This window comes from Gigantopelta aegis, chromosome 4 (assembly GCF_016097555.1).
Source record: "Gigantopelta aegis isolate Gae_Host chromosome 4, Gae_host_genome, whole genome shotgun sequence".
NCBI lineage: Eukaryota > Metazoa > Mollusca > Gastropoda > Neomphalida > Peltospiridae > Gigantopelta > Gigantopelta aegis.
The window spans coordinates 16,948,294-16,966,989 of NC_054702.1; the positions used below are offsets into that span (position 1 = coordinate 16,948,294).

Genomic DNA, 18,696 nt, shown 5'->3' on the forward strand with positions numbered 1-18,696 from the left:
TCTAATAGTTCATGGTATATTTATTTTTCTAAATTTTGATTACTGACAGTTACTAACCAACTAAAAATTGATTAGCAACTATATTTAACATTTTTGAATTGTGTAGTAATCTTTAAAAGTTGCACAGCGAATTGTGACATGACACTCAACAAAATGTTCCTTGTAGAACACCATAGATATTCATCTCTATGCATACATATTAAAAAACAAGCTTCATCAATCTAGAGCTTATAGTGCAAAATGGAGCAAAAAGCAAAACTTTAACAATGTTACATCATATGTTGAACCATATGGATAATAAAGATCAATATTATACTAGTTTAAGCCTGAATTTTTTTTTAAAACCCCAAAAAACTACATTCTTCCCCAAAAGAGGTCAAACAAGATTTTGACACGGGTCATTTTTCGTCTAGGTACCATTATCCAGTGTGGGTCGGTCAGGTTAGGACTAAACACAACTTAATATGTTATTTCAGCCCTGGTTCAAAAACAAGTACCATTTAAGTTAGTCTAGGTACCTTTTCAGGTTATGCAAAAAAAAAATTTATCCAGTGTTCTCGATGGGTAAACATTATTATTTCTCTCCGCCCTCTTTATTTTTACAGCATTTCTCTCCGCCCTCTTTATTTTTACAGCACCCTACTATATTTTACAGCACCTATCTCCGTCATTTCGAAATGCACACATTTTTCCACACATAAAAAAACACAACGATCAGTCTGCACACTGAACATCAAAGGAAGCAAGCTGCGTTGTGTACGTAAAAGCAATTGACGAAACATTTACGACAGTTACTGTAACGTAATTTAACAGTATTTTTAACAGCCTCTATTTTTTCCATACTTGTATCCATTTGTATGTTTAATACACACAATAAAAGTTATATTTTATTGGAGCAATGAAAATATTTGTATTTCTTATGGATTCGGTAATCTCCGATAGAAAACCCCCCCACTTATTTGGCGCCAAATTTGTCACGCGATCAGAACGGTCACTCTATCTTTTGTTTCCACTAACTGTCATTTGATATTTTGTCCTCAATTGCAGACAGAATTGATTGTAACTGATGATTTTTACTTTCTGTCATTCTTTTTATTCAGCTGTTCTTTATAACATTTGTAAACTTGTTATTTTGGGGGGATATCACCGCTTATAAAAACAACGGAAGTGGTAGTGTTTAGCATTAAAATCACTTATCTTGGGTGCCAAATAATATATACACCGCCTTTACAAAAACGAAACTTTTTATCAGTTGGCCAGCGCCCTCAATAGTTTAAGAAGTAGCAGGTTACAACAGTGATGATAGCAGGGGGCAAAGTGGGGGGGTCTGGGGGCCCTCCCTGAGAAAGATTTGAAAAATCGAACCTCTGAGATGCATTCTCATGGCCTCTGTTAGCGCAAATCAGTCACCATCCATTAAATGCAGCAACTGAACAATTTTACTCGAAAAGTAGGCGGCGGCAAAAGCTGTTTCAGGCGGCGATTTGCCGCCGGAGACCAGGTACTTTTGAGGGCTCTGGTTGGCGATAATATTTTATCGAAGAGATCGATTCATTCGATGAAGATGAAAATAACAAATAATGTATTCGACATTAGGAGATCACACAAACGTATTTTATGTTTTTCGTATATCTTGAAATCTTTATTAAAATAATATTAAAACATTGATTAGCACAGCAAAACCGGAACTGCCCATGAATATCAGAACGATAACGTCTTCGGTTCAATTAAAAGGCGAGTCTGCTTGTATTTCGTATAAACTTTTTTATAGGCAAAATAAGGAGTATGTCTTTCCACAAAGTCAACACACAACAACATGGTAACCACCAAGCTCTCTACCCTCACATATAACTAGGATAGGTATAGAGGACACTCGATCTACCACTGAGCTGCATTACGCCCCCTGCTACGATCGTGACTGACTATCAAATCTTTGTTGTTGTTTTGTTGTTTTAAAGAAGAGAGAGAAAAAGACACAAAAAAGAGAAGAATAAAAGAGGAATATATATATTTATTTTGTTGGTGGTGAAAGAAAGAAAGAAATGTTTTATTTAACGACGCACTCAACACATTTTATTTACGGTTATATGGCGTCAGACATATGGTTAAGGACCACAGATTTTGAGAGGAAACCCGCTGTCGCCATTACATGGGCTACTCTTTCTGATTAGCAGCAAGGGATCTTTTATTTGCGCTTCCCACAGGCAGGATAGCACAAATCATGGCCTTTGTTGAACCAGTTATGGATCACTGGTTGGTGCAAATGGTTTACACCTACCCACTGAGCCTTGCGGAGCACTCACTCAGGGTTTGGAGTCGGTATCTGGATTAAAAATCCCATGCCTCGACTGGGATCCGAACCCAGTACCTACCAGCCTGTAGACCGATGGCCTGCCACGACGCCATCGAGGCCGGTTTTAAAGGGTGTGGTGCCGCGCAGCCGCCCAACCTTTAATTTTTACCCAGCGAGAACACTGAACCAAGATTCATTGATCTAGGGCTTATAGTTTGTGAGAAATGGATCTTGCCCTTTTACAAAAACACGCAAGATATGGCAGCAATGCTAAGGGCTGTCAACTCTGTTTTCAAAAATGAGGTATTCCCAACCTCAGAATGTTACATTAATTTACTTTATGTTAAAAAGCAGAATGATACAAATATCAGTCTGTTTTGGTAGGGGAATTCCCTAAAATGACATAATCAAACATCTAAAACAGAAATAGGTTAAAATTACAATTGAATGTTAAAAATAATGAAAATGGCTGATTATGTGAAAATTATTACTTAAAGGTAGACTAAACTCCAACAAGAGTCTTATGTGTTGGAAAGATGCATACCCGGACCACCAACACATACTGACACTTTAACAAATGAAAAACGCATAATTTTAGAATTAATAAAAAAACATGATTATTCCTGCTAACTGGGGGCAGCCATTTTGTTTCGTTTTTGTAATGTCCGGTGGTATAGCTTGGGGCGAAGTGACATCAGCTCAGGTCCAACTTCTCTATTATGCACAGTGTAAACAAATGCTCTAATTTATGACAAGGCACTTCGCTTTCATTAACCTGACTTGTAAAACAACATAAATGACGTGATAGTATAATAAGCAATTTAACTAAATATATTTCAATTTGCATCAATATAACGAAATGGAGTTATAGTATTTTTTTCCTTTTAAAAAATTCAAAGAAAAAATGCATATTATTAGGCCTATTGGTAGGATACATTCGAGCAAAAACTACCACTCACAATACCCAAGTGATAAATTTTCTTTTCTCTGGGACTACGTAATTGGTCAGTTTTGTGATTTTAGATGGGAAAGTCTACTTAATCAAGGGTTTTACAGAATTACTTACAGTAATAAAGCTGGTAAAGTCCATCACAATTTGAGGTTATCACACAATACCCTGTGATCTTAATAAAAGAGGAACTTCTTTTTAGTGTGTCTAGACAGTGTTTACGGACCGTCTAAATAAACACCTGCCAATCAAGAACCACAGGTACAGGTCACGGAAAGAAAAGACCAATTAAGACTATTATTTCAGTACATGGGTTAATTTATATACAAAATATAATAGTTATTTCAACACTTTGACAATGGTGGTTTATTTTGTATTGAAAAATAAACCACATATACACGTTGCTGTGTTACTCGGATATATATTATTACAGAACATTGCGATGTATCCACAAAAATCAGGTATGTTTTGTTTATTCAGTTCGAAGACTAATTCCTGACGTGACACGTTAGGTATTACGTAACCACCAGCTCGCCAGAGGGCGTATTCACTGGGATGGTACAAAATGCTGCGCCCGTTATATATAATAGCCGTCACATTTAACCGTTTTATTAATTAACTATACAATTATACTTGTTGATATTAAGAAATAATGTGCATTATGTATCGTTGAATATTTAGACATTTATATTTTCAATATTTTGCATTTGTTTGACAAATAACACTCATATTTATAATTTATTATCCATTTGAAGTGTACTGATAGTACCTAACAATCACTCTTTTCACATGTCTGCATTTGACCACCAAATTATTCATTAACTACTAACTTGCTGTCTCATGAAAAGGATGCAAGTTTATTGGCTTTATCTAATAAAACAGTTGTGATGTTTGTACCTGCAGATGCAAACTTTGTGGGGGAAAATTATAGGTATTCAAATAAATTAGTAGTGTTTTTCCTAGCTTGTTTTAGTAAGGTGTGGCACCATGCTACAATAGTCTAGTGTCATCTTGCCTTAATTAGTGTCATGCTGCACTGAGATTAAAAAAGCCTTTTTCAATAATTAATTCTAAAATTTATTATTAATTAATAAAATATGCCTGTTATATATTATGCCATTCATTTATTAAAGCAAGCACATTAATTACATAAATTTATTTCTATTAATTTTTGTTCTCTTTAATGAATAAAAAAGTGCCCTGAAAATACTGAAGCTGCTCCAAAGTTGTTTAATTTACGACACCTTGCCAATTTTATATTATATATATATATATATATTAGTGCTTGCAAAGAACACTATTTAATGAATACATACATCAATTTTCATAAAGAGACCTCTTAAAATTACCTTTTTATGACATAAGGCTGACTTGAGTCATAAAATAAAAGTCTGTACTTGGACTCTGATTTCTGACAAATTTGAAATAAGATGTGTCCTTTTTGGTATAATATCCGCCCGGTCCCCTCCATTATTTTTAGTTAGGGTTAGGGGTTAGGGTTGGGGTTGGGGTTGGGGTTGGGGTTAAGGTTAGGGTTGGGGTTAAGGTTAGGGTTAGGGAAGGGGGGAACCGGGCGGATATTTTTCCTCATTTTTATTACATATCCTTATAACATTTTTTTTTTTTCATCATGGATTAAATGTCTTTCCAATGAGAAAAAAATATGTTGGCATTGACAGAATCTTTTTCCTCCTCTTTTCTTTGGGGGTGGGGGTATGTCCTTCAATTTGTAGCTGGCACGAACAGCGTATCATTTGAAAGGGGTATGGGTAGAGGGCATTATAACTAAAACTTTATATCTGGATGTAGTAGATTATATCTATCTATACAGTTACGTCTGAAAAATCCATAAATAACTCATGTCCGAGTCATGATCATTTTAACATTTACAGAATCCATACTTTTGACACCTGAACGACCTCAAGGGCAAATTATTACACAAGATGAATTGACATCTGCTTGTATGCATTTTATAAACAAAACTGACACAATAAACTGTCACTTTTATGAAGAACTGCTAATCAGAAACAGGACAAGAACAAAGAATTTGATTTGTAGGACGAGTAGACATGGACGCCATCTTACAAAATGGCGACAAATGCCGCTGTCAAAACTTGTAAACATGTAACATCCAGAATTTAATTAATGCATCAAAACGATAGAAACTTAATTACAAAATGAGATTTAATTGTAAGCAAATGGTAGAAGCACGGCAAATGAGCTAAAAACACTAACCTGAAGTTCTGCTCTTTCAACTTCCCACTGGGATCGTTCCATCTCAAATCTAGCCCATTCCGTTTGAAGAAAATGAAGGATGCCAGGCATAGAGTACTGGGGACGCTGCCCAGACTCTACATCTTGTTGTTGTTTAGTGACCATGCCAATGTTTATACCAGTCCCTGGGCCGACTTGCCCTCCGATTTGTGATCCTGGGCCGTCTTCAATCATCTTTTCTTGGCCGCCATTACAATCAGCTTTCTCAAACTGATGCTACAACCTCAACTTCAGTTTTGATTATGCTATCAGATTCTTTTTCACTTTACCTTGTCACGAGACTTGCGTAAAGGCAATATGTACCTCGAGTAGAAATTAATTATATAAATAAGATATAGTCATACAGAAATAACGTAAAGTGTGACTAACGAAAATAAATTTTTTTAAAGATGAAAAACAAATTGTCTCCAAAACACTATCAAAATTTTTAAAAATAAAATATAATAATATTTTAAGAGTAATTTTGTTAAAAAGTATGGAACTCTTGATCTATATCATATATGATGTCCGTGTATATTAAAAAAAACATACGTTTCAATATGGTAACATATATTACTCAAGCATAACATGTATACTTTACGATGACGTCAGAAACTAACATGATGTCACAGGGTCGCGTTTGCATTTAAGCTGCGTTCTCACGATACGATTTCAGAGTTCACAAGTTACTATTCGAATCGTTACTATAAATCGAAATGTGAGAACTTGCAAGATAAAAAATCTGGTATACTGTTTTGAACCTGATATTATCGTCCCGCAATAAAGGTGAGCAGACAAATTAAAATGATTTGACTTAACACATAAATCTTATCTACGTTTAATTCTTTATTTCATTTACTTCTTCAAGAAACTGTAATGGGTAAAAGAAAATAATTTGTAAATTTATATTGTTAATATCTATGTATATGACGTCACAACTTAAATTTATCAGAATAAATGAATGGATGGATGGATGGATGGATGGATCCATCTATGCATCAATCAACACCCAGGCACAATTAATAAATAAATAAATAAATTTTAAAAAGAAGCTATTGGGTGTAAAATGTAAGTATATGAAATATTTATAATCAGTATACAAAATTAATAATTATTAATAAAAAGTGTAAAAAGATGACAAATACAAAATATCATTAATAAAGTTAGTTATAAGAATAACATTTTATGTAAAAAGTTAAAGTTTGTTTTATTTTACGACACCACTAGAGTACATTGATTTATTAATCATCGGCTATATGATACAAACATTTGTTAACTTTTTTCCTTTCAGATGGGTGGGACATAGCCCAGTGGTAGAGCGCTCGCTCGATGTGCAGTCCATTTGAGATCGATCCCCGTCTATGAGTCCACTGGGCTGTTTCTCGTTTCAGCCCGTACCCCACGATTGGTATATCAAAGACCGTGGTATGTGTTATCATGTCTATGGAATGGTGCATATAAACGATCCCTTGCTACTAATGAAAAAAATTAGCGGGTTGCTCTCTAAGACTGTATGTCAAAATTACCAAATGTTTGACATCTAGTAACCGAGGATTCATAAAACAATGTGCTACAGTGGTGTCGTTAAACAAAACAAACTTTAATAAACTTTTTTTGTTTTCGTTAGTAGCAATGAATCTTTTATATGCATCATTCCACAGACAGGATACCGATCGTGGTGCATTGACTGGAACGAGAACTAACAAAATGCAGCCCCCCCCCCCCCCCCCCCCCCCCCCCCCCCCCACCCCGCCCCGACAGGGATCGACCCCAGACCGTCCGCGCATCAGTAAGAACATGATCCATAAAACTGCGATATTTGATGACAAGTCATATCTGTACATTAGTGAGTAGCATGCTGCCTTTTATGGATGGAGACGTAGATTCTAACGAATGACGTCATTGCGTTCACAAATTATAGCCTCGATTATCAAAATATTTACGCGGGAGAACTAGCCTATATGTTTGGGTTCAGGTTTGGGGAGGTATCTCTAGCTAGCACCCTCCCGCCCCGGAGTTGGTCACTGGCGAAGTCAAGAGGCCAAATCCAAGGTGGGCGTGCCTGAACCCTTGTGGATATGGGCACGTAAAAAGAGTTCCCATCCCATCCATCCCATCTAGCTAGCTGGTTTGTCGTTCGGTGCATGTTAGTTAAAATAAATCTGCAAGTTTATTGCATTGAACTAGGTACACGTGTGTTGTAGTTGTGTTCATAAGTGACGATTGATTTATTTGTTTACATTATCTAGGCTTTGTTTGTCGATGGGTACATTAGCCTTAGGCATGTGCGTGCGTGAGAACGTAGGCTACGCAAACTGAATTGAAATGAAGTAGGGTTGGTGTTGGTAACAGTTTGTTTTGGGATTGTTGTTGGTTTGTTGGTGTTTTTTTATTTGTTTGTTTGTTTGGTGGGGTTTTTTTTTTTTTTGGGGGGGGGGGGGGGGTAGAAAATATTAACCGAGTCTTTGTTAATTGGTATAAATTTGTTGAAGTTCTGTTGGGACAAATACCAATTAACTAGTCGAGGTTAATATTTCTACTTATTTAAAAATACGAGTGACGAATTCTAGTTACAGTAGTCTATTAATACATCTACTAGATAAATAAACAAAGTCAAGACCAACGGTGCCACAGATGTAAACATAATGTTTTTCTGTATTAGCTTTATAAGACATAGCGTCCGATGTCCAATAACACTTATAAAATATCATTTTAAATTAAAATAATAGCTCTAGGCTTGCATTAATCGTCTACTATTTTTATTCCTGATATAGCATATGCCATTATAGTTTTACAGGCCCGTGGGAACAACATTTGCAGTGGGGAGGGGGCACAATTTTTAGTGGGGTGAGGCATGGCATATTTTAAAATTTATTTATATAATGTATGACCAAAAAAAAAGACTACCTCCTAAATCACCCGGTTTTATGCGTAAATTATTCTTCTGGCCATGTGGCCTGAATAATTGAAATAAAGTTTTGTAATAATATTCTGGGGTGTTAACATTCCTTTTTTCATCTGGCTCTAAAACAGTCATCTGTTAATTTTACCAAAAAATAGTGGCTTTGTCTCGATAACAGTGTCTCTTTTCTTTACTTTTTCTTCGCAAATGAATTGAAATATTATCATTTGTAATCGTTAAATTATTTGAACAAATTATTGCCATTAAAAGAATGAAAAACATAACTAATTTACTAATATTAAAAAAAATATTTTAATTAGATCATTTACTAAGGAAGGTCTAAGCCGGAGGCTGATCAAACAAATTTATTAATGAATCAGTCTTTATAGGTATTTTGTACTGGTTAACAAAACAAAGTAGACCTAATAATAAATAAATAAATCATGATTCGATTTTTATACATTGTTAATAAACAAGGTCAACTTCGAGTATGCAGGTATATCGTTGTTGTTGTTTTGTGTTATTTTTATAATTTGTTTTTCTTTTAAAATTGTTTTGCCCGATAGTCTAGTCTGTGTAGAATAGTATGGGTCTTCACTTTGTATAATGTATTTGTATACTACATAAAACAAGTTAAGGGACAGTAAATATATTTTACATGCAAGTACATTTCACCATAGCAGTGGTAGAAATAAGCAGAAGTTTTTACTAGTCCAACGGACAAATACATTTAGAAATTTACTTGTCTGCCAATATTTTCACTTGTTCGCCAATATTTTCACTTGTCCAAATAAATGGTTTATTTTATTCAAGTACGAGGACAATGTTTTTGATTGCTTAAAATGAAACTAGATTGAACATTTTTACTTGTCCACAGGATAACAATCAAGGCACATTTTGCTTGTCCGAGTAGATTTTCACTTGTTAGGACAAACGGACAAGTGCTTATTTCGAACGCTGCTTAGTACCATTACACTGAATGCAACACAATTTTCACTCAAAGAAAATAACCAAAACATTTTGCACTTTGGCCAATATTAAGCCTTTGTGCAACATTTCTTTGTGAATTTCCATCTTAGAGTCAGGCAAGAGGTCAACCATAGAATAGATCTTATAGTGTCATGGCATAATGAATTTCTAACGGTAGCCAAGCGAACATGTTAAGTACATGTTGAGTGAAAATTACACACATGCAGCAAGAACAGCACATGAATTTCAAGTTCATCAAGATTAACCATCTACCCAAAGATATTACTGCATGTATTTAATATAAAGTGGGGTATTTATTCATTATTTACTTCTTTTTTATCAGGACCAATAGTGCCACAAATATACACATCAAGGATTGTTTCTGCATTCACATATTAAGCACATACATTGTGTTCATTGTCAACAGTGAATATTCTGTTTGAGTTCAGTAGAATTGTATTATGGTGAAATGCACAAGTTATATTGACCCTTATGTTTGATTGGTCTTTTTCTTGTTCTGTTTGCAGTCCCATACTACCAAGTCAATCGATGCTAAGGGACAAACATTAATTGTTTATGTGAATCGGTAAAATAAAATAAATATAAACATTTTGTGCTGTATTTTTGTGTGAGGTGTCCTATTTTTCATGTATAGCCTAGATGTGTATAACAGTAAATCAGTATGTACAGTGTACAAGCACTGTTGAAAAAATACAATAAAGACAAGGAGTTATTATGTTATGTTTAAAAATTATACAATTGATCATTGACCACTTTGTGAAAAATTTATTGAGAGGTTTCATACTAAAATGTATACACCAATACAGTGAAACTCCTCTAAATTACTCGGGAGTCTAAATCGAACAACCACAGGACCAAGTAAAAAATCAGGTTTTAAGAGGTATCCAATTTACAGAGGTTCCTTCTGTACTGATATTTAAAAAGGGAATCTGGTTGTGAGGGAGGTCCGGTTTACAGCAGTTTTACCTTATTTCTTTTATATTTGATTATAGATATTTTGAATATGTTCCTGACAAGAAGAGAAGTAGTTTGCACACATCTGTTGTTAGAAACTGTCTAAACAGAAATGATAAACAGGTAATGTATCTTTTAATTTTTACACCCCCACCACCAAAAAAAGAAGAAGAAAAAAACAAACAAAAAACCCTCGCCATTGAATGTATAATTATACAAGGTCAAATTAAAAAAAAAGGTCAGATAAATGTATTCGTAATCTTAATGTCATTTGACCTCTAAACAAGAAATGTTTGTCATAAACATGAGACTACATTATGTTGTTATAATTTTATTTAAATTATTACTTTTTGACGACTGAAAACTACCACTGGGAAACTGACTGCCCCTACCCCATACATGTACCTTTATAGATAAATAACTTACAAAGTACATGTACATTTATATACTGATTTGGTATTATTAATTAATATGTAATAATAATCAATACTGATTTTTACAATTTTGATTTCAGTGTACATTCTTTGAATATGAGGATTTCACCGTTGTTTACAGAAAATATGTAAATCTGTATTTCATTGCTGGAATAACAAAAGAAGAGGTAAAAACAATTTTGTTTTGTTTTTAAAGGCGTATTCTTCGCTATTTTTACATATATTTGCTATAATTAATTGAACCTTCAGTTGCAAAAATTATTACTTTTGTTCATGGGGTGATACACGCTCATCAAACACCAATGGCATAGCCTGGATTTTATATTGTTGGGGGAGACATACCAACAATGTCTAAGGTCGAAGACAGTCACTTTTCGCACCCTTGTTTTGGTGTCATACACAATAAATATAACATATTTTACTATAATTTCACTTAAAATTTATATTTCGTAAATACATGTGGTACAATTTTTTAATCACAAGATTTTCAAAGACTGTCAGGTGCATTAGTAATGTTCAAACAAAAAATGTTAATAGCAATTTTGCATTGAAATGTTTCCAGTGGTCTTAAAACAGAAATGTCATGCATCTAGTTGATTGTTATTGTAAAGAGATGAAAAGTGACGGCATTGGAATACAGACATAATTTAAATTGAAAATTAGCTATATTATTACAAACTGATCTACTTACCTTGAGCTCTGTCAAAAGAGTTATGAGAGCAGACAGCGCAGTTTACATGTCCGTATTTTTGTTTTTATAGTTTTCGACAAAATATTAAGTTTAAGGTTTAAAAGATAAAAGAAATAAAAGTACCTTTCATGAAATATATTATATTAAAAAATTACTGTTGGATATGTTTTATTTATTGTGTACAAAGCCAAAACAAGGGTGCGAAGAGTGACTGTCATCAACCTTAGGAGTTATGTCAAATATCCCATGCATATGGACCTGGCAATCTAATTAAAATTAGCTCCACTATTACATGTGGATCTAAAGACAGCCAGTTGGAGCTCATGTCCACCAATCAAAACCTTACTTGCAGAATCCTGCCAATGATTTAAAACTAACAACACTGCGTAGTCCCCAATGTCCAGGTAACATTTTGTCTGTAAATAATAATTTAAATATTGACCAATCACACTTCGCCTTTTATAACGTTATTTGGGAGCATACAAATTCTAAAAATATCGGGCGAGTCTATTTTAGTGGCTGCAGTACAGCGAACCATACCAATACATACGGGGTGGGTTATCAGTCTTCAATTTTACATTAAAAATTATTTATTTATTTATAAAATTTAAAAAAACTAAATCAGTCTTCAGTTTTACATTACAAATTATTTATTTTATATAATAAAACATGTTTTAAGGCATTCGTAATTCACACGAAACATGTCGTATACCCTCAGGATAATTCGGAATGTTTTCAAATTATTTTTAAATCACTGGCAGGATTCTGCAAGTAAGGTTTTGATTGGTGGACATGAACTCCAACTGGCTGTCTTTAGATCCACATGTAATAGTGGAGCTAATTTTAATTAGATTGATGGACCTGGTTGGGAAATGTAATCCCATTTGAAATTAAGTTTCAGTATTTGTATTTAATTTTAATTTATGTTTTTTTATTATTAAAATTCATATTAAGAGACTTACCTGTTACCAAAGAAAAGCAATGCTTTCAAAACAATGATTGTTCTAGGGGGTTTTCATCGACTTTGATTTTGTACAAGCATGTCTGTTGGATAAATAAAATATTGTATTTTAGAATGAACTGGCGGTGATCGAGCTTATTCACAACTTTGTGGAGACACTGAATCAGTACTTTGGAAAAGTTGTAAGTATTTGTTGGTTAAAGGTCGTAGTCCCATAATATATTGGTCCCAAATATATTTTCATAAAATGCAATTATGTCTTCTTGTTTTTACATGACAGTTTAAATCTGTAAAATATTGCCATGTATGGTAGAACCTGGCTATAACGAGTACCCAAGAGACTTGCTATTTGTCATTTTTAAAAACCCTATAAAGTTGAGTTTATAACATTTTAAACTTTGTGTAAATAATATTACCATTTAATGTATCTTTGATTACTAGTATGTTGCAAAAGATGAATGACAATATTAAATGTTTGTTTTCTAATATTTTAATTTGTATTTCTGTTTACAGTCTGAGCTGGATGTATCCTTTCATTAGATGTTTAAGAGTTATGGCCATGAGCCTCTAGCAATATGCAAGTTTAATGGAATTTAACATCTAATTTATTTTACATTGTACATATATAATACATGCATTGCATTGTATCACATTATATATCATCATATGGTATACAAACAGACAAGATGGACATATATAAAAGTATGTATAGAAACATATAAACGGACAGAACACACACACACACACCCTATCTTTATCTTTTTATCCTCTCTCTCTCTCTCTCTCTCTCTCTCTCTCTCTCTCTCTCTCTCTCTCTCTCACACACACACACACACACGCACACACACACACACACACTCTCGCACACACACACAATTATAGTACCCAAATATTCACCAATGTGGGAAAAAGATATTGCTAAAAGAATTCATTAGGTTTGTGCACTGTCATACATATCACAACAGGTTTGTCTGCCTTAATTGTTTGTAGATAATGTACAACCAGGACAGAGTGTACATGCTGATTGACGACATGCTGTTAAATGGACAAGCAGCTGAAACCAGCAGAACCAGAGCTCTTGTTCCTCTCCAGCTGCTCGATACAGCCAAGAAGTGACGTTCTGTCATCTCCATTGGTCTTTGTCAGTTTTGCCGTGTCATCTAGTGGCTATATTAACATGGAGATGATGTCTCTCCATTGGTGAGGCACCATCATTCCTGCTTCAATACAGCTAAACGGCAATGTCCTCGTGCATTTTTGTTCTCCATTGGTGAGGCACCATCATTCCTGCTTGATACAGCTAAACGGCAATGTCCTCGTGCATTTTTGTTCTCCATTGGTGAGGCACCATCATTCCTGCTTGATACAGCTAAACGGCAATGTCCTCGTGCATTTTTGTTCTCCATTGGTGAGGCACCATCATTCCTGCTTCAATACAGCTAAACGGCAATGTCCTCGTGCATTTTTGTTCTCCATTGGTGAGGCACCATCATTCCTGCTTCAATACAGCTAAACGGCAATGTCCTCGTGCATTTTTGTTCTCCATTGGTGAGGCACCATCATTCCTGCTTCAATACAGCTAAACGGCAATGTCCTTGTGCATTTTTGTTTTCCATTGGTGAGGCACCATCATTCCTGCTTCAATACAGCTAAACGGCAATGTCCTTGTGCATTTTTGTTCTCCATTGGTGAGGCACCATCATTCCTGCTTCAATACAGCTAAACGGCAATGTCCTCGTGCATTTTTGTTTTCCATTGGTGAGGCACCATCATTCCTGCTTGAATACAGCTAAAGGGCGATGTCCTCGTGCATTTTTGTTCTCCATTGGTGAGGCACCATCATTCCTGCTTCAATACAGCTAAACGGCAATGTCCTCGTGCATTTTTGTTCTCCATTGGTGAGGCACCATCATTCCTGCTTCAATACAGCTAAACGGGCAATGCCCTCGTGCATTGTTGTTCAGCATGAAAAAATGTAGCAGGTTTCCTCTGATGACTACGAGTCAGAATTACCAAATGTTTGATATCCAATAGCCGATGATTAATTAATCAGTATGCTCAAGTGGTGTCATTAAACAAAACAAACTTCTGAAGATGATTGAAGTGGATGATCATGTACCAAAGAAATGATGTTCCAGTCATTGGACAGACTTGCCATTTCTGACAATGCATTACAAGCAACTGAAAATTGTGTGAACAATAGTTTTATTTGGTTGTCACTCATGTACCATCATTCCAGAATGTGCATTGTTGATCTGCATAGGAAGATCATTCAGGTGGGAGATCACGTGGATTTGGATGTGGTAAAAAAGTGATTTTTCTGTTGGTGGACAGACTTGCCATTTCAGACAAAGCATAAAAAATCATAGGCAACTGAAAATTGCATGAACAGTAGTTTCATTTCAATTGTCGCTCATGCAAGTCTAGTTTTGCATGATCCATATTTTTATGCACACATTAAATTTAGGACATCAGTTATATGGGTTATATAACAGATTACAGAAAATGAAAAGGGTTGCCTAAATATTTATTTGAGGAAACATATAAATGGCTTAAGTATGTTTTAATTCACAGAGGCCAATACCAGATATCATATGTGTAATCTTGTCTTGGAAAGTGCATATATAAAATAAAAAAACCTCCTTGCTTGTTATCCATATTAAAAGTGGCCTTTATAATAGCAGCTAGTTTTTTCTCACATTTTCTTGACCAAGTGTCACAATTACTGTATGGTATTAAAGAAAAACCTTTTGTTTCTTTATGATAAACAAGATATGAAAGCAGAGATCGTTTGATGTCTAAAACACATTACTAGTTTGTCAGTATTTGTTAATAGCCAGCATCTGGACAAGTTGGGTGTTGGGTGTGGGGTGAAGACCGTCGAGGGGGTTGTGGCCCAATGGTAGATTGCTCACCTGAGATATCATGATTGACAGGATCAATTTCCCTCAGTGAACCAGCCCCTTTTTCCCATTCAAGTCCGTGTCCCCTGACTGGACCATCAAATGCAGTGGTGTGTGCGTTTTGTGGGGGTGGGGGTGGGGGAGGACTGCATATCCGTAGGAGTCGCCTTTATGGAGACAACTGATTTGCTCTCTCGAGCCAAATGTCGAAATAGCCACATTTAGACACCATAATAAGTATAGCCGACTTTAAATTGTATCTTTCAACAAACATTGCTTTTCTGAACCATCGGCTTTACATGCTGATAATAAAATGATTCATTGGTTCATCATTTCAACTTATTTCCGTGCTTATATCCAATTATTAAGGACGCTGTCCTGGGCACACACTTCAACTGTCTGGGCTGTTTGTCCAGAACAGTGGATTAGCGGTTAGTGGTTAGTGAAAGAGAAGTCTGTGTAGTGGTCTTACACCTACACATTGAGTCGTTAAAACTCACTCTGCGAACCCAGTAACTATCAGCCTTATGTCCGATGGCTTAACCACGACACCACCGGGGCCAGTAAAACATGATGGTAAACGGCAAATAAAATGTGACTTGTTCTATGATGTGATATGACTACAACTATCTGTTTAACATTACTTGTTAAAGAGGCTGATGTTCTCATCACAAATCTGTTGTTATCGGTTAGACTTGTTTCAAAGTAAATATATTGATAAGTTTGTGATGCATAAAATTCGAAATTTGCAGTAAGTCCACAACATCTTAATACGAAATATGACAGAGACGTGACTTTTTTCTTGTTCGAAACCCTATGTCCTGAAGGATTCTGTCAAACCGTCGCAGTAACTCACTCTGAGCAAGACTGATCAGCGACCTGTAAGGCCACCGCACCAACTTCTCTCTCACTTAAACTAATCACTAATCTTTAACTCCTGTTAGGAACAGACGACGCAAGTAGTTATGGCTTGTGTCCAGGACAAAATGTTTGAATCTTTCACAGAAGCACGACAATCAAAGTAAAATGAAAATGAAGCATTTAAGTTGGAAGTGGTTGAATCCGAATTCATCTGGCTAAACTGGTTGGAATTGGTTTGTCTATGACTGACATTGCTACATCATAGATACGTTTTTGTTATTTGTCTCATTGGTAACCATCTAGTGTTTTTAAAGTGCTTTTATATTCTACTGACGACGATTGTAATGAAGTTGTGACATACAAGAATGGACCGTAATATAGGCTTATGGCTTGTTGAACAATTCCATCAGCAAACGCATTTGACGCAAATAAAATAGTTTTAAAAGTAAATGATGTTTTATATGTGTGGTGACTTACAGTAACGACTATCACTAGCTTCTCGGAAAATGTTTATATTTTGATACTCTGTAAAAGTTATAACATTGTTATATAGGGTTGTCAGGGCGTTCGAAAAGGTGTACATAAAGAAACCGGAAATACGTTGCTGCGTTCTGGAACGGGTAACAGTGCGTCAAACGTATAAAATGTCATTTACAAATTGTATGCAAACGTGTACTCAGATGGGGTTTTAAAGTAAGTATATATTTATGCGATATTTCAGGCCTAGAATATTTCAAGAATGTGAACAGATCGAGAATTTAACTTGTTTTTGTAATATAATTGTATGTGCAAAACGTGAGATAGTACAAACTATACAAATAATATATCTGAGATATTTTCTATGTTGTGTAACAGTGAACATGTTGAAGATGAATATAATTTTGTACTATGTTCTGCATTGAGTGATGTAAGAAAAAATATCTAAAACTATTATTGACCTTAGAAGCCTATGTTTACATTTATTCAGTTGTTTAAGTGTTCAAATGTAAAATTGCTTTGTAATCTGAGCAAGCATTTAGTTGAAGCCTTTAAGTACAGAAATGTACTTGGAATGAATGAATGAATGAATGTTTAACGACACCCCAGCACGAAAAATACATCGGCTATTGGGTGTCAAACTATGGTAATGCAAATAAATAAAGTGATGATCAACATCAATATAAAAATTCGAGACAAACAAAAACAGTGTAAAGAACTGCAAAAACACAAATATCACAGAATTTTACGGATACTGAATTTTACTCAAAACTTCAATTTTGTGCTGTATTGGCCATTCTCAAAGAGAATGTTACACCCCTGCACCACGGTGAGGTTACAGCACACGCAGGGGGAAATGTACTTGGATAATTAATTTATATTCCCCACTAGCCATTCATATTTTTTGTCATGATTGTACTGTATTATACATTGTTTATACCAATAAGTTATTATGCTTATGGTAGGCTAATAAGGAATTGAATTGAGAAGTATCAAGACTCTGTACTTCGATAGATCATGAAAAGAAAATAATGTTTATTTAACGACATTTCGGCACATTAAAATACGGCTATTTGGTGTCGTGTATGTGGTTATTTTAAGAGAGGGAGGGGAAGGAATGCGCTTTTGCCACAATGGCTATTACTACCGAAAGCCGCACATTCCAGTAGACGGGACAGTAAACCATGCGGCCACCCCTTAACGTACATGGATTTGTGGCCAAACATGCCGCTGACAAGCATAGATGTATGAATGTGTAAGCCGGGTTTCACTAGTAGATCAATAAACATATTAACGAATTGTCACGGGATAAAAGTCCTTTTTGGCCTGGCAAATTGTCTTTAACGCCGTTGCTGGGATGTATGTATGTTAAAGTTAAGTTGTTGTTTTTTTAACGACACAGGTAGAGCACATTGATTTATTAATCATCGGTTAATGTAGGACAAATATTTGCTAATTGTGAATTGCAATCTTCAGAAGAAACCCACAATGTACATATTTCCGTTATCACCAAGGAAATTCTTTACGAGCGTATACGTACTTTTCCAGAGACAGGACAGCCAATACCACGACCTTTGTTATACAATTCGTGGGTCCACCGAGGTTGATCTTGCTACCAAAGCACCTCAGGCGAGCGCTCTACCGACTGAGCTAGATCTCATCTTGTATTAGTGTACGTACGTACGTGTGCGGGGGTGTCTACATAATATTTATAATATACATGTAGTATCTAACGGCTGCTCATGTAGTATTCTCTATATATTACATAGACACAAACACACACACACACACACACACATAGGTAGGTATGTTTGTATGTATGTTTTATATATGCGTACATATTAAATCAATAACGTGTGTTATTTGTGTATGGAAACGGGGAAAACCTCCGTTCTGGATCGATCCATCAAACCAAGTGGGATCTTATCTCTCAATTTTCGCTCCTGGGGTCTGTCATTAGCATTAGAGTGGAGGTTTATGGTTAATTGGTTTCTAGGGAAGGACTAAACTCAAATAAAAATAGATTTA

The 18,696-nt window shown here is 35.2% G+C and overlaps 2 protein-coding genes across 4 annotated transcripts in view; one reads left to right on the top strand and one right to left on the bottom strand.

The window, feature by feature from the left end:
- The window catches only part of LOC121372741 (striatin-3-like), a 57,398-nt gene extending 51,494 nt beyond the window's left edge, over positions 1-5,904 (bottom strand). For 2 of the 3 annotated variants that reach the window (XM_041499226.1, XM_041499225.1), the window contains exon 1: positions 5,478-5,904. In XM_041499226.1, coding sequence (XP_041355160.1) covers positions 5,478-5,690 — 213 coding nt within the window. In that variant the 5' untranslated portion in view covers positions 5,691-5,904. The remainder of the gene's footprint in view (positions 1-5,477) is intronic. The other variant, XM_041499227.1, reaches the window with a different exon arrangement.
- Positions 5,905-8,586: 2,682 nt separating this feature from the next.
- LOC121372742 (AP-4 complex subunit sigma-1-like) lies at positions 8,587-17,013 on the top strand. Its single transcript, XM_041499228.1, has 6 exons — positions 8,587-8,893; positions 10,380-10,464; positions 10,856-10,942; positions 12,541-12,609; positions 12,941-12,952; positions 13,418-17,013. The coding sequence occupies exons 1-6, from the start codon at positions 8,841-8,843 to the stop codon at positions 13,541-13,543; spliced, it is 432 nt and encodes a 143-aa protein (XP_041355162.1). The 5' UTR covers positions 8,587-8,840; the 3' UTR covers positions 13,544-17,013.
- Positions 17,014-18,696: the final 1,683 nt, after the last annotated feature.